This window comes from Triplophysa rosa, unplaced genomic scaffold (genome assembly GCF_024868665.1).
Source record: "Triplophysa rosa unplaced genomic scaffold, Trosa_1v2 scaffold415_ERROPOS41014+, whole genome shotgun sequence".
Classification (NCBI taxonomy): Eukaryota; Metazoa; Chordata; class Actinopteri; order Cypriniformes; family Nemacheilidae; genus Triplophysa; species Triplophysa rosa.
The window spans coordinates 19,554-36,739 of NW_026634417.1; the positions used below are offsets into that span (position 1 = coordinate 19,554).

The 17,186-nt window shown below is 35.9% G+C and overlaps 1 protein-coding gene across 1 annotated transcript in view; it reads right to left on the reverse strand.

The window, feature by feature from the left end:
- The window catches only part of LOC130550736 (alpha-tectorin-like), a 29,212-nt gene extending 12,705 nt beyond the window's left edge, over window positions 1-16,507 (reverse strand). Inside the window, exons 1-18 of the mRNA XM_057328238.1 lie at window positions 16,449-16,507; window positions 16,272-16,344; window positions 16,139-16,165; window positions 14,086-14,166; window positions 11,704-11,835; window positions 11,218-11,304; window positions 8,166-8,540; window positions 8,025-8,081; window positions 7,500-7,913; window positions 6,169-6,561; window positions 5,776-5,847; window positions 5,240-5,242; window positions 4,106-4,495; window positions 3,482-3,937; window positions 2,348-2,475; window positions 444-722; window positions 256-351; window positions 22-175 (exon numbers count right to left, since the gene is read on the reverse strand). Coding sequence (XP_057184221.1) covers window positions 22-175; window positions 256-351; window positions 444-722; window positions 2,348-2,475; window positions 3,482-3,937; window positions 4,106-4,495; window positions 5,240-5,242; window positions 5,776-5,847; window positions 6,169-6,561; window positions 7,500-7,913; window positions 8,025-8,081; window positions 8,166-8,540; window positions 11,218-11,304; window positions 11,704-11,835; window positions 14,086-14,166; window positions 16,139-16,165; window positions 16,272-16,320 — 3,193 coding nt within the window. The 5' untranslated portion in view covers window positions 16,321-16,344; window positions 16,449-16,507. The remainder of the gene's footprint in view (window positions 1-21; window positions 176-255; window positions 352-443; window positions 723-2,347; window positions 2,476-3,481; window positions 3,938-4,105; window positions 4,496-5,239; window positions 5,243-5,775; window positions 5,848-6,168; window positions 6,562-7,499; window positions 7,914-8,024; window positions 8,082-8,165; window positions 8,541-11,217; window positions 11,305-11,703; window positions 11,836-14,085; window positions 14,167-16,138; window positions 16,166-16,271; window positions 16,345-16,448) is intronic.
- Window positions 16,508-17,186: the final 679 nt, after the last annotated feature.

Genomic DNA, 17,186 nt, shown 5'->3' on the forward strand with positions numbered 1-17,186 from the left:
CTTCATTGCAAATAAATTTACCAGCGAACTGACAACCCCGTGATCCATGATCTGTTCTGAAGGCCCATCTGCCTGTTACATTGACATTGCTGCTGTATGTTAAGCTTGTGAAGTCGTTCACAAGTGATCCGGTAATTGAAAAATGGTGGCTCGAGTCGATGGTGTCATAGCCGGCCTAATGTTAAAATATTCAGATGTCTATTTAGTCAGTTGGTGACAGATAATGCAATCTATTGTTATTTTTTCAGTGTGTACCTGCACATATCGCTGTGATGGAGCAATAGCACCATAGTTCATTATTACAAATGAGAGATGGCCATCTGAAATCAAAACCACTTGGAAAGATGTTTCCTGCAAGAATATAACAAACATTTTTATTGAATATTTTCATTGTTTTGTCATACAAATGTTTTTTTGGACAGCATGGGGAGTGAGTTTCTTACTGTTCCTGAAATTGGATAATATGCCACTCTGTCCCATGTTGCAACAAAGACCCATGAAGCAGAAAAGCTCAGGTCAGGGAAGTACTGGTTGATGTCTTGTGTAGCCTGCGTCAGGACATCGCCGGAGGTGTACTGCTGATATGAGATAACACCGTTCCCGCGGTTATCAATATCAGTCCAGAATGGAGCGATGATGTCTTTACCGCCATAAGCTGGGAATGCGTATGGAGAGAAGCTGGACCACGACCCATCAAACGTCAAGTGTCCATTGTTGTTCACCTGATAACAACAATGAAGGTCAGGATCCTTCAAAACTATGCCGTCTTATATTTGATATATGTTAAGGGTGGAAATATTTTGGTAGAGTCAAAAGACAATTCAAAATCAATTCCCAATAGCGTTAAAATAATTGTTTTACTTTGAAGATGCATTGTTCTATGTGAACATTTGCTGCTGTGGTTTAATTGTATGTTCTTTTTAAATCACTCTGAAATATTATTTACTGTGCTCATGTGGGTTTTTTTTTATGTTATCATTCTAGCTGTCAAGGCTATGCTTCCTTAGTCATGTTTTTCTTGGTCCTGTAGCAGAGCCATGACAAAGTCTTTGGTTATGTGTGGAGAGAAACTTATTGTTGTCCTTTAGACAATAATATACGTTCTCTCCAGTGTCTTGTCATTGGCCCCGTTCCTCTCGTTTCCTTGTTATCTTTCCCTAAGTGTTTGATTACCCACACCTGCCCTGTGTCGTTATCCCTCGTTTGTGTTTCTCTATATATACCCTCTTGTTTCTTTGTCCTGTGCTCGTGCATTGTACATGGTGTCTTTCGTGGCGGTCGTCGTTGGATGGTTCCTGTGCCCCTTCCCCTTGCTCCAGTTTGGATTGTCTTGTCACATTTTGTAAGTGTTAGTTTAGTTTGTCTAGTAATATTTTTGCTTAGTTTATTGTGAGTCAGTCTACGTCCTGTTTAGTATCCTGTTTGTTTTGTTATACCCCCTCGTGGGTTTTTGTTTTGTGTTTTTTTTGTCAAATAAAGTACCCTGTTAACCCCTTCATCTCTGCCTGCCTGCATCTGGGTTCTTCCCGCCACACTTTTATGACACTAGCTCAGTAATGATTTTTTTTTTTTTCAAATAAAAAACAACTCTCAATGAATATACAGATTAGCATATTTGTTATATTATTCGGTCCATTTACAGTAGAGTTGGCACCTTTCTCACTCCTTTTTAAACAACTGTGCCCCATTGTTTCTTTTGTCAGACATAAAAACACATACACACAAAAATCAATTCACATACAATTCATTAATACTACATGTTAACCGACAGTCATTTCCACAAATTGCTGAAATACTGTTTTATAACCAAAACATTGTCTAACGAAATCATCACCTACAGTAAAGAGCGGTGATTTTGGCAAAATTACTTAATTTGTCTCAAGTGTGTTTATTTAATGATAAAGTAAATTCATGTTCACACACTCTTAAAATGTGTTAATTTTAACACAATGTTTGTCATCCTGTCTAACATTGTATGTGTTATTTTTAAAACACAAGTTGTGCTAAAAGTAACACAAAACATGTTGTCCCAAGAAATAACACACAGATGTTCAGTTAAGGGCAACACATTAATGTATTAACAAAATGTCGTGTTTTTAACTCAACTGCTCTTAAGTGTATGTGAATATTTTTTTATTTGTAAATTAATTTGAATAGCTAGGAGATTTAATTTAATTTGTGAATTGATAGTTCCCCCACCACCAAATAATACAGGCTTCAGTTAAGGACTACACACAAGTGTATATATTAACACATCCTTTTTAAGAGTGTACTTATTATTGATCTCTAAACTTGATGTTACACTGTCAAAACCAAAACATGATTCTCTTTTAAGAGCCTGACTAACATGTATTTGGATGTATGTTTGTCCAAAAAATATAAAAGGTTGCAGGAGGTAGATGACTTCAGAACTTCCATCATCATCGCGTCCATTCTCCATGTCTCCAGTTCCAAACGGATAAAATGGGCCTGTGACTGAAATAAAAAATCTCATATTATATACAGGTATATTAGCAAAGACAAGAGATATTAGACATTAGATAATAGATATGAACAAGATGCCACAATTCTATTGCTATGAATGGGAGATAATATAATGCTGTTATGTCCCACCTACGATAAAGACTGATGATTCTCTTGAGCAGTCTTTCCAAAATCTAGTCCTCAGGTTCCCCCAAAATGTTTAAAATCTCTTCTTATACAAAGCACCTGAATCAACTCATGTGCCTTCTACCAGAAACCTGGAGATAGTTAACACACTGACATGATGAGTTGAATCAAGTGTTTTATAAAAAGAGATATTGAAAACATTCTGTGAGGGGCCCGAGGACTGGATTTAGGAATCACTGCTACCAAAGAAGGGCTCTGTATAGTGTTGCAAGATACTTTCCAGTCTTGGCGCATCTGTTGAAGTCAATTATTAGGTTTACGCATCAACAATTGTTGTTCTAACTCTAATTCATGGTACAATTTATATCAGGTATAATTGTGGGTGGGTAATATGTGGTTTGATGAACAAGTGATGAACAAGTTTGATGGCAAGTGAACATCTGTCTCCCCCATTCAAGTACATAGAACTTGGACGACTGAATTGCTGCCCTAAGGTATTGCAAACATGGCAGCCGGTTCAACTTCCCTAGGAACCTTGAGATGATACATACCACCAGCTTTAAAAGGGTGACAATAGGTTGTGGTTAAAATAAAATAAAAAAATATTTTTAAAACATTAAAATACCACAAGAGCAATTTAAAAGCATATGGAGCATTCTTGAATCTCACTCGCGGTACTTTAATTTCATACGTTGACAGATTTGAGCAGTGCCGCATTAAATTAAACGCGTCTATTCCTTAAGACATTGATTAGCTTGTTCAGGTGTGTTTGAACAGAGTTGGGGCTAAACTCGACAAGAAAATGGATCTCGCGGGCCAGAGTTGAGAAGCACTGCTCTAGGCTGTAACAGTAGCAGAAAACAGCACATACCATTACCAGTTGTGATCGCAGTGGTTTCTGTGGTTGAGGTTGTCTCTGCACAGTAAGCAGCACACTCCATCGGTCTGACAAACTCATAAACATAATAATCTCCTGGACAGGCTTTGACTTGTATGGGATGAGATTCAGAACCACAGCATCCATTCCATCCAGACATACAGACGTGTCGTGTGACCACTCCATCTTCCAGCTGTGGATGAGGATCTCTGAGATACAGTGGGCTGTAAGTGCCACACATCCCTTGACTAACACATGATTCTGACATCTGAGTGCTCTGACCATTGATGAAGAGTCTGTACCAGCCATTCCACTCAACATTATAATCACACATGTCATAGTAGTTGTTGTAGTAGTAATCGTTATAGTAAGAATTATCAGTGGATCTCCAGGGTTCATCCAGACTGGTGTAGCTGTCACAGGGGTCCACACTTGGAGTGCTTAAAGGAACTATAATAAGAGAAAAAAACAAAGACTTTGCAGATTAAAAGTATTCAAGATAATAATACAGGTGCAGTATCTTCAGCAAGTCTGCACAGGTAGTTGTCAAATAAAAATAAAAAGTAAATCATGACAAACATACAAAGTCTATCATGGATTGTAGCAGAATGAATGTACCTGCACAATATGAAGGGAGTGGGATGGCTACATTTGGACTGGTCAGTTTGTAGACATAATAATGTCCAGGACAAGCTTTGACTTGGATTGGGTTGGATGTGTAATGACTGCACTGGTCATAATGAGAGCCGTAGACTTCACGAGTAACAACTCCATCTTCTACTCCAGGATGAGATCCACCAAGCCACAGAGAACTGAAACCTCCACATGAAATGTAACTAACACACCAGTCGGGCATCTGAGCACTCGATCCATTGATGAAGAGTCGATACCAGCCGTCCCATTTCACACGCGTGTCATCATGTCCAGTTATATATCCATACAAATACATGTAATTGAGTGTGCTCCTCCAGTAGTCGTCCAGTATGTTGTAGATTGAGCATGGGTCAACTGAGATCAAAATAATGTAATTCAACTATAAGAGTGTTTTTAAATAATTGTGCTAATCAATGACGCAATCTACACTGACAATAAAAGTGAAATGTATGTCTGTATGTATCATTACACATTACACTCTTCACTCATTTTGAGCAAGTAACGTAACCCATTTATTTATTATATAACATAAACACAGCATACAAAACAGTCACAGGTTTTTTTTTAAATGTACAAATAATCCAAGTGTACCGAGGTCAAATGATGGATTTTTATGAGTAAATGATCACCATCTGCAGTAAATCTTCATATCTGCTAAATTTCCAGGTCAAACACACGTTTAAAATTACAGCCAGACAAAATGATGCATCAGCTTTGATCATAAAGTGTAATTTGCTCTCATTTATCTTGTGACAAGCATGCGTCATTACATCAGTTTTAAATGTGAAGTGTTATAGGCACAATTGCGTGCTCGTGAACAATTGCGTCATGATTTATGCTGAACGAGATCTGATTGTGTGTGTTGCATTCATGGAGTTCTTCTGATCTGAAGCCAAAGTTTTATGGCTTCAGATCAGAAGGTCGGCAACACAAGTTGTTTTGTAATATTTGTATACTGTTTGACAATTTATGCACTTAATACCTCATGTGTTACGTTTTGTATGTTTAGTTTAGGGTGGGGTTAGGGGCTCCAAAATACTCCAAAAAAAAACGATTGATACTTTTACAAATACAAAGAATTAAATCAATAAAGTGAACAATCTAAAGCAATGGAATACCCTGCACATCAATACACGTTACTGTAGGTCGTCATAAACTGCTGGTGCTAGAGGGTGCTCATAAACAACCTACAGTGTAGGGTAGGGCTTTTTTGAGAGTACAGTATCTCAAAAAAGTTATCAAATGTCAATATCATTTTTACTTATAAATGCAAATGTAAGCCGAACATGCACAACACTGTTGTGTAATGTTGCATAATAAATTTAATGTTTTCATGAATTAAAGAACTTGCAGAAGTCTGATTTCTTCCATAAGATTTTGTTAAACATGAATATCCACTATTCTCCCAAATTATAGACTTGAATAGATCACTTCACAACGGTGGTCCAGCAGCACTTCTGGTTTAATTGTATTTTTTTAAACATACATAATGAAATCTTAAAGATATTCATTTAACATTTTGTTTTGCTTATAAATGTGCTGGTTGTGGAGTGTTAAAAAACTGAAACAAGTAGTTCTTTTAGACCAGCTATGATTACGTTTTCTGAAGTGGTCTATAGATTATGGGAACTTACTCAAGATGATGCTGGATCCGGTAATGAAAGCTGGAGTTGTTATGAAATCTGTCTGTGATATAGTGCTGACATCTGAAAAAATTGAAAAAAAAATGTTACAGTTCAAGTTTTGCAGTACATGTCCACAGTCTTGGTAGTTTTACTCCACCCTAATTGTCTTAAGATGTCTCCTGATTGTCCTAATTTAAAGCCTTGTGTTGGCTTGTGTCTATCTGCTGTTAGGATAGTGTTACGATTGTCAAGTCCAGTTCAGTCATGTTCAAGTCTGTTTCACTATGTGTCAAATAAACTGCACTTGGCTTTCATCAGCTTGCCACTCGGTGGATTATATGACAGAAAACTGAAGTAATTTTAAAACATTAAGATTTAGTTAGAAAGTATGAAAAGTTGTACCTGTGCAGTATCCTGAACAGGCGTTGTCTATTGGATTCACAAGTTCATAGACATAATAATTTCCAGGACAAGCTTTTACTCTGATGGGTTTTGATTTGTAATCACAGCAGCCACCCCAAAAGTCCCCCATACAGACCTCCCGGGTCACCACCCCATCTTCTATCTGAGGGTGAGGACCGTTGAGTGACAGACCAAAGTCTGCATTACAGCTGTATGGATGAACACAGGTCTCTGGCATTTGGATGTTCATCCCATAATAATAAAGTCTGTACCAGCCACTCCAGGAGAAGGATTCATCACAAATTGTCACTCCACTTTCAGTCGTTGCCCTCCAGGGACGATCCAGAGACTCATAGTTGTAACAGGGATCATCACTGATGCTGCTGAAAGAAACTGGCATGGAGAAAAGAGATGTTAGTTAATGTTGCATTAAATTATTGTTTATGAAACAGTTCATTCTGGTCTTTGACTTCAGCCAGGACTTACTCTAGTACTATATTGCTTACATATACATGAATTTAAAGTATAATACTGTATATCTGAAGCACAATGAAGTTGTAGTTCAGTGATATTAAACAATTATATTGTAACCAGTAGCGTCAGGCAGACCTTTCAGTTTCTTATTAAATTCCATTAAAATACAACAAAACAAAACTGCTCATTACTGCAACGTGAGCTTAACGTGAGCATGTGGCCTTTCACGTGAAATTTGAAAAGTAATTTCATTTTAGCACACATTTAAGTTGTTCATAATCAAAATAATTGAATACATTTTGTTCACTTTAAGGGACAACGCTAATACAGGTTACAAACTGAAATTAAGAGTGAGAACTTAATAGTCATTTTTTTGACTACATATATACAGTATATATATATCATAATCATATATACACACATATTCTAAATATCATAATTTTATTAAACAAACAGACTACTTTACAGTTCTCCTCATTTCTACTCTCTTGCTTTTCTAATTCTTACAATTCTTTTGTCACTGGAGAACATTATTCTTTCAGCTCAAAGGCAACTAAAAAAAAAAAACTGTGCAAGTTAGACAGTTGACTGCCGTAAACAATCAACCTACATACAGTATGAAGCTGAAAAGAGGAAAATCTTGGTTTGGATATGTTTTGAGTAACTGTCGGTAGCAGATTGTGTTACACAACATGATTGTTAGAGCTGGTTTGGACCAAACATTATACATCATAAATCCATTAGGATTTGTCAAATTAATTTTATAATGAAATGCTATCCTTAAATGAGCAATGTACTCGTATTACTCTTTAAAAAATATCCTAAAAAAGAAAATATCAGTAGAGTTTGATCTTCACCTGCACAGTATGAAGGCTTGTAGATCGACAGATCTGGTGTGATGAGTTCATAGACATAATAACCTCCTGGACAGGCTTTCACCTGGATGGGGTTTGATCTGTAGTGGTCACACTGGTTGTTGTACCACCACCACATATTTTTCCCCATGACATCACGGGTCACCACACCATCTTCAAGTTGTGGATGAGAACCGCTGAGATACAGTCCAGTTTCACCACCACATCCCATATTACTAACACACCCCTCAGACATCTGAGCACTTTCTCCATTAAGATACAGCCGATACCAGCCGTTCCACTCAACAAGACTGTCATCATGTCCATAGTCCAGGAATGAGTTCAGGTGTATGTCTCTCCAATATTCATCAATAATGTTATAATCCGAGCACGGGTCAGAGATGGTGGTTGTAGGTACTGAGAGAGGAAAGAGAACCTTCTTTACGGACACAACACAAACCAACAGTAACAGCTCATGCAAAACACTATCCCTCCAGATTTTGACCCAATAAATAAGACAGCACTTACCAGTTACAGTTTCTGTGGTTGGGGTTGGGGTTGGAGTAGTGCTACTGTTTCCATCATCTGAGGGGGAAATGGATTAATATAAAGTCAACAACGATTTATTTACCTCTTATGTACGCAACAAGAAAAGGTAAATGTACTTACCTGCACAGTATGCAAAATAGCAGCCAGTTGGACTGACAAACTCATAGACGTAATAATCTCCTGGACAGGCTTTGACTCGTATGGGATTGGATTGGAAATAACAGCAGTCATTGATCCAGTGACCACACACGTCTCTGGTGACCACTCCGTCCTCAAAACTTGGATGTTCACCGTTTAGCCACAGTGGTGCATGAGTGCCACAGCTGTTCTGAGCAACACATGTGTCCGGCATCTGAACGCTCTGACCATGAACGAAGAGACGATACCAGCCCTCCCAATTCACATTCATGTCACACATTAAATCAGAGTAATATTGATTACTGGTGGCTCTCCAGACATCGTCCAGAACATTGTAGTTGTAGCAGGGGTCCACTTCTGTTTTAAAAGCATTAGAAAAAGTCCAGTTTGATACATAATAATGTATAGAATCATTTATTATATACTTTTTGCACATTTTTAATTGTTTGTGATATACAGTACATACATGGACAAATTAGTTGGAACACTTACAAAAAAGAACCCGTACTTTTCTCTAATAACTTAACAAAATCATGTCTCATCTCCAAAGGACATTCACACAGAAGCATTGTGATCGAGTCAATTTGTATTTTAGCAAGTGCCAGGTTTGCTTTTATATATTTTTGTCAACACTGGAGCCCTTCTGAATCTTATTCCATTAACCCCACTGTTGTTCAGAAAACAACATATGGCATGATCACACACTGATATACCTTTATCTAGGAGTTCAGCTTGTTTTTTTGCTTTTTCCTTGGCATTTTGTTTACTACTCATGCTATTTTTCCATTCAGTCTGAGATTGATTTTCTTCTTGCAGTGGCGTTCAGGAAGGCTGGCTAGAGTTCCACAGACCTTCAACATTTTTACTATAACTGTAGTCACAGGTGAATCAAGCTTCTATGAGATGGTCTTACAGACTTTATCTTTAAACATGCTGGTCTATACATTTTCTATCTGAGCTTCTTTAGACAATGTCCGTTGCTGTTTTGTATCATCATGTGCACCACACTGAACGTGACCCAAGAAAGCAGTACAAATATTTTTCTCCAATAAAATTGGCACAAGTAACTGTGCCCGATTGTATGAAAACCCTTAGTTATAGGGATAAGGGAACCCTTATTAAAAAAATGGGTTGCAAGAAAAAACCTAAGGGATTACTCAAGGAAACCTTAAGCCTGTCAGTAAGTATTTAGCCTTAATAAAAATTTGTCTGGAGCCGCAAAATATATGTAACCTTTAAGTGAATACAGGTTGTTAAGCATGTAAGGTAGTAGTTACCCAGTTGCACCACTAGGTGGCAATATAGTGCGATTTTCATTGTATTTAGATTAGTGCTGTCAATCGATTAAAAAAATTAATCGGATTAATCACACATTTTTTCTGTGATTAATCACGATTAATAACACATAACAATTATATTTTAAAATATACTTTTACATTTGAATAATTTCACATTTAATCTTCAAATTGATGTAGAAACAACATATTTCTTTAACAGCATCATTTTATGAAAGCTAACATTTTGATATTAGTATTGTAACTGATGTCTCTATTAAATTGATTATTTTAACATGAATTAGCCATTCAACAGTATAACTGAGAACTCATGTAGGAAATATACAGAAATTGAAGGACACTTTACCGTCTTTAATGCTAAATTATAAATTAAATGCAGAAGAATTCTCATTAAAGCTACAAAATCACATTAATTTCTTCTTTTATTTTGTTCTTTGATTAACATTAGTGACAGGAGTCACAGCAGCACGTTTAAGAGCGCGGCCCCTTTAAGAGCTGTCTCAGTACGCAGATCTGACCGTCACCGCGCTCCCATTTTCACAACTCTTTGCAATCATTTAAGATTTTATTTTACACTTTGAAGTCTGTGCTTAAGAAAATGCTAGACAAAACGGGCTTTCTGACATAATCTTGTGTGGTTTTATCTATTCAAGCACGAAAGAGAACTTAACACGGATGCGCTGTCTGACAGAGATTCACCGACGCAACCTTTAGCCCATGACTGTAAACACAAGACTGAACCTCGCGTTGCGTTTTGTCGCGTCCCACAGTTTAGAAGCCGTCTATCTTCATTGAACGCGTTGAAGCAACTGTTTCAAATCGCGCTTAAGTGGTTTAAAAGCCTGTACACGAATAAGAGCGTGATTACATAATGTAACGCTAGACAAAGGATGTCAAAACAAACGGATGCTGCGTTAATTGCGATAAATATTTTCTCACGCGTTAATTTGAAAAAATTAATCGCATGCGTTAACGCGTTAACGTTGACAGCCCTAATTTAGATGTTAGCAATTTATACATTTTTGTCCTCGGCAAGAAGTGAGAGTTTTGCCTGGCAGTAGAAGAGTAGCGTAGCGGTGTTGCACGCGCTGCTTTAGGTAGACTTCAGTTTTTTTCTGTGAACTTTTGTTTCCGGTTTTGTTTTTGCAGCGTTTGATGAATGGCCACAAGAGACCGTCTACTCTCCGCATACGGACATCATGCGTAAATATTATGAGAAGCGCGCTAGCCAGACAAGATTTAAACTATGCTGGCTAAAGACCTAAAACTATGGTTTAAAGTCACCATGAAACGGAAGTTGCGATTGACCTCTTTTCCGTATCGTGACGTGTATCCGAGTGAAACGGCGAAGAGGGCTACAAATGCCTGGCCATTGGACAGTCAGTATAGTCCTACCTCTTTTTTGTTGCTGACGTCATATGATGAAGAGTTTTTGTTGAGAGGGGGAGAGGAGGTAAATGTTTTTGATTAAAGATTATATTAATTAGAAAAAAATGTTGGCTTGTTTTTCACTGCAAATTGATTGGATGTATGAGCCGTCTAACTTACGTCATAGATGGATAGTCACTATAGAGGCGGAAGTACATTTTTAGATTTTAACTGAGGGCACATACATTTTAAAAAGACAATGACCCACACTATTTACAATAGACATGGCAATATACTGTATCATGAAAAATATGGGGAATTATTCCTTGAATAAAATCATGTCTCATAAAGGAAACAGGACAATACTTTACCAGTGGTTGTGATGGGTGGAGTAAAGGATTCTGTGGGCGGAGTCTCTGCTGTCTGTATTGTTGGAGCCATTGTGGTGAAGTTTGTGACTTTTGTAATCAAAAACATTTTTATCAATGTCAATTATGCTTCATGTTTACATGTTTAAAGCTTACAACTTTGGCTGCAAGCAGCCATTCAAATTTCAGCAGCGAATAACGTCAAATCTGAATGGAAAGCCTTTTTAAAAATGGATATATACAGACTTCTCAAAACCGAAATTTTGTGAAAATTGCCCACACATGGGCGCTATAATAAGCATTCGCACATTTTTGCTATTAATGCCCAAGCTTGCCTTGCGATACTATCAAACTTGCTTTAAGCATTAAGAAATGTAAATTTCATTTTTATTTGAAGGTGCTAAAAATGTTGCAGAAAGATTCTCAGTTTTACTAGCTGACAAACTCTTTACAAGTGGACAGGTGAATGTTGAAAATATTCAGTCTTACATAGACCGCATGTCTGGATGTAGTCACTACAGCAGTCCCCAAGTATGACGCATATCTCATCACAAAAACATCCACGATGGCAGCTGTTATCCTGTCCAAGACAGCAGAGTAGTGTGGGCTGAGCACATGATCCTGAAAGACAAATTCAGACACACAGAGAGTAGAGATCATTCCCCCCAAAATAAAAAGGCTGTTATCATTATCTCACAATAATTATCTGTAAGACAACAAGAGACGATGTATGACAAAGAGCACACTCATCAACATTCTTTAATTTTATTTGGGTATATACTGTAGGCCTGCATGTAACAAAATATATCATAAAAATATGTACGCAAAAAAAATGTCGAAAGAAATGGATTTTTAAAACATTTAATTTATTATATGTGACCCTGCCTGTGAAAACCCAGCCCAGGCTAAAGTCATTTTTATTTACTGTTTTTTTTCTACATAAAATCAATCTATGTAATGTAAAGAACATTCGGTGAAAATAAAACCCTAATATCTTTAATACTGAGTGAGTAAGGCCATGTCAAAGACTAAAACTCATTTACTGATGAGGGGGGTGTTTTAACGTTCTAAACTTGCCGTATTAATGATACAAACACCTCTAATATGTCTAAAGCTCACATGCTTATATCCTCACCCCTTTAAATCTAATGCCGCCATCGGTGCTTAAATGCATAGATCTTAATTTACAAACTGGTAAAGTTAATTTGCCATATTAGTGGGTGAACGCGATGAAGTGATTTTTTTCTCTTCAAAAAATGTTTTCTCTTCCAATTTTTTTCTCTAAAAGAGGCCACACAAAAGAAAAAAGTTTGCTATCTAACAGTAAGCCCCAAAACTGACCACTGGGTGTCACTGTCAGCTGTCAGTAAGAATGAAATCTTGTGCTTACAGTTCCAATTCTCTGTTGATATTGTTTAATATCATTATATCGTTAAGGTTACTTGTGTTTAATATGGCATTTGTTGTCATGTGTAACAACTCTAGTTATTTTTGTAGCTTTAACGTGTCAGTCTATCTCAGTTTTTCTCAACAGGCAGACCGCGTCCGGACCTCAGCTTCATTACATCCACACCGCTAGCATTAATAGACCTAAAACATTTGACCATTTGGTAACACTTTACAATAAGGTTCCCTTTATAATGCATTTGTAAATGTGTTCATTAATGATTATTTTTACTATTTTTACATTAATGAAGTCATTTACAAATGCATTATAAAGCAGTTATAATTGCGTAAATAAAAAGGGATTCTAACGAAATTCCTGCCAAATAGTGAGCCATTTTTAATTCACATGTTATAAATGCTTAATAAATGTATTTATTCATTATTTAAGCATTTCAGCCCGAATCCATTGAAAACATTCAAATAGTTCGGTTTTGTTTTAAAGGCAAATTATTCATATTTTGTTTCATTTATTAATTAAGCTAATTCACAAAAATGTTTGGAGTATCTTTTGTCTGTGGCTCAGGTGCTGAACGCATAGTTTGTCTGGCAACTGCGCTGAAGCATTTGAATGCATGATGATTAGACTGTGTAAACGGTTGCAGCCAATAAAATAGTTTAGTTTTTAATGGTACATTAGATATTTTTCGTTTGGTTTCTTTATTAGGCCTACCTATAGTTTACAAAAAAATGTTTGGAGTATTTTTTTTGTTGCTCCGGCACAGGACGCAGTTTGATTGCCAACCGTGCCACAGTGCAGATTTGAATGCAATTGAATGCCTCCTGTAGCTTCAGCTGTAACCGTAAGAACAACTTCTGATATGTGTCATCGCGTCCCATACTGCTCCAAAAAGGCCTATTAGTAGTTGTTACACATAACAACAAATGCCATCTCAAACACAGGTATCCTTAACAATATAAATATGTTAAACGATGTCTCAGCAGAGAAGGCACTTTAAGCACAAGGTTTCATTCTTACTGGCAGCTGACAGTGACACCTGGTGGTCAATGTTGGTACCACATGCTAATTGTTAGCTAGCAAACTTTTTTCATTTGTGTGGCCTCTTGAAGAAAGAAAAAAAATGGAAGAGAAAAAAATGAAGATTTTTTTTAAGAGATACCAATTTCATGAGAAAAAAATGTTGAAGAGGAAAAAAATAGGAGATAAAATTTTGGGAAGAGAAAAAACAATTAGGCTAGGCTTGGGCTATGGGGGGATGTAAGGACATTTTTTTCTTCACCAAAGACCTTTTTCACATTGAGGTTCAGGGCAACTGTATCCCCATTGTCTATCTGTTCTATAAAGTTGTTCAGTAGAGGACCTGTTCTCCATTTTACTGAAACTGCTTGGACCCCGATAATTAATGCTTGTGGCTATATTTGAACTTTAAAATACAGCAAGTGTTTACAACTGAAAAGATAACCTACTTGATAATGGTGATGGTGAATATGATGATTCTGTTGAAGCTGATGATGTTGGATATTCTGTTAGTGGTAATTCTGTTGTGCCTGGTGAGGAAGGTATGGAAGAAGAATTTAATGTGATTGGGGATAATGTGAATGATAAATGCATGGGTGAAAAGTTAGTAGTGATACTGTAAGCACAAAGCCATTAACTGAAACAATGACATCGCAATCTTACAGTTGCTCAGATTAGACTGAACGTCAGTGGGCGGAGTCAACGATGCCATGATGAAGTAGGTGTGGTTTAGATGAAAGGGAATTTAAGAATTAAGAAACTAACTTTATTAAAGTCATTAAAGTTACTAAATTACCAAATTACGCACGTATATTCCAGCGTTTAAAAGAGTAGAAACAGAAGGTTATTCCTGCTGCTGCTGATAAAAAAATTAATTTACAATAAAAAATACAATATGCTTTTGTATACGTATAGAATGCTTAATACGTATTGTATGCGTATATGTTGCATAAATTATGCTCAGCGCTTTATAAAAAATGTAAGTCGATTGCTGACATTTTTGACATTTTGAGGCTTTAATGCTTTTGAGTTATATGGTATACTTTTTGAAAAAAAAGTGTGTAAGACATTGTTATCTTTGAGTTTATGATAGCTTGCCTTTCAAGTCGACAAGATCAACAAATCTGAACGTTTACAACAGTCACGGTTTTGTTTTGTTTTGTTTTGTTTTGTTTTGTTTTGTTTTGTTTTAATTGAAAACAAATAGATGTTATGAAAGTAAATGAAAAAACATTTCATCTCCCTATTTCGGTTTTAATAATATGACTGGTGTTTTGATGTGAATGTACTCCTGAGTTCTTCCCCATACAGGTGCGCGCGCATTAAAAGCGCGCGCACCTGTATTATATTTGAAATGTTTGTATTGTATTATATTTGAAATGTACAAACCAGTGTATCCATACATTATTTTTTTATTAACTTATCGACTTGTATGTTTGTTTATCATGCAATATTTTGTATAATTATTATTTAATATTCTTGTATTAATGTCACATCGTATACAATACATTACAATATAGCCTACAATATGCATTTCAAGTTTAGTTGTAATTTCGCAGTTGTTCTGGTTAGGCTACTGCATATTGCAACTCTGCCATTACTCTAAATACTCGTTTTTCAAGCCTACTACAACAATGCTTTTCGGAAACGCAATCCATTAATGTCATATACTCAGCAAATTTTCATGGTTTAAAAACTATGGGGGAAAGGCTTTTTGATCAACTCATCCTGCATGTCATTTATTTTCCCTAACGATAATAAAAAGACATTATGGTGAGGGCAAAAGCATTTCTGCACAAATGTCTTGTTATTGCTTTAAACTTAACGAGATGCACATCAGTACGAGCTTACGTGTTCTAGTCTTTAAACGCAACTGAATAGGTTAACTATGGTCAGATAATTATATCTATAGACAGCCCTCTGATAACACCACCACGACAAACCGTTCGAATGCTTAATAAAACGTCAAAAGTAATGTTGTAGTAATGTCTCCCTGACGTTGATTTGCAATCTTGAACTGGAGAAGCCGAACAATAGAATGTTAAATTACTAGGTATGAAAGGGACCCGGTGTTCATGCATTAGTCCATGTGTCGTTTACTCAACTAACAATCTCACAGTTTGAAGTCAGAAGCGCAACAACTGTGAGATGCAGACATTTTATTCCTTCTAAAAATCATACATGAATAATTTCTCATTTCTAAAGTCCCAGTTTATAAAACATAAAACTGAAGAAAACGAATAATAAAATTATCCATTTTATGAAGTCTTAACAAGTCTTTTCATTTTAGTGTTATTTTTGCGTTTGATTGATTTGGTCTGCAAATTGAAAAGCTTTTCGATTCTGCTATGAATAAAAAAATGAAACGCTCTGGTAAAATATGACATGGTTTAATTGATAACCAAACACATTCTTTTTTTAATCCATTATTAAAGAATAATTTTAGCCACGGAGAGCAAAGTGATCATAAAATGCAATGTTAGGTAAGAATGATTACATTACCTAATGTTTGTCCATTGGTTATTTCACCTGTTAAACACAAATAGTCATAATGATTTAAAATCTTGACAGTCCGCATATATGAATTATTCTAAAGCACAGGACAGATTCTTCATGGTGTGTGTAAAACACTTACTATTATTCAGCAGCAGAAGACACACGTACAATGAGATTAAAAACCTCATCGTGACAAACTACCCCTCCTGCACCTGCAATTAAAAAATGTATATATAAAAAATATGAAACGAGTCTATATTTAAATGATAAAATAGATAATTGAATAGATACAAGACAAAAATAACATTATTATTACCTGAGATGAAATGCTACTGCAGAGCAAAATCTGTGAGATTCTCTCTTCAGCAGTTAAAGCAGAAAGTGACGCTGCAGGTAACAAAATCAGTTTTTTAATCATGAAATGTGGGTGGTGCTTTACTGGAACCAAAGTAATCACTCATCAATCTAAACTAGTTTTTCTTCATATGACATCAAAATATGTATTCAAACACTTTACTTCCTGGTTCTCATTTACAGATGTTCTTTGACTTTGCATGAACGGATCTGAATGTAGGAAGGAAGGAATTGACATCAACTATGAAGTTGTTCCCACAGACACAGCTCTTATTGCATGCTGTCAGCCAAATTTTTGCATTATTATGAATCCGTTTAATTAACATTTATACGGGTTTCTCTCAATTATGTGTACTTATAAATAAGTATCTTTTCATTTAAATGTTTATATACAGCCACAGAAAAAAATTAAGAGATGATTTCAAAATCAGCTATGCTGATTTTAAAATGTACTCTTTATAGTTATGTGCCTATAAATAATTTTGATTTATTCTGTGAACTACTAACAGTATTTCTTTCTAATTTTAAATAAAAATACTGTTTCTGTTTGCATTTATTTGCAGAAAATGACAAAGAAACTTAAAAATAACAGAAAAGATGCTCTGTATTTTTTCAGACTTCAAGTACTGCAAAGAAAACAAGTTCATATTCACTTTTAAGCAATACAACAGTCATATTTAGCAAAAAATATTTTATTTGA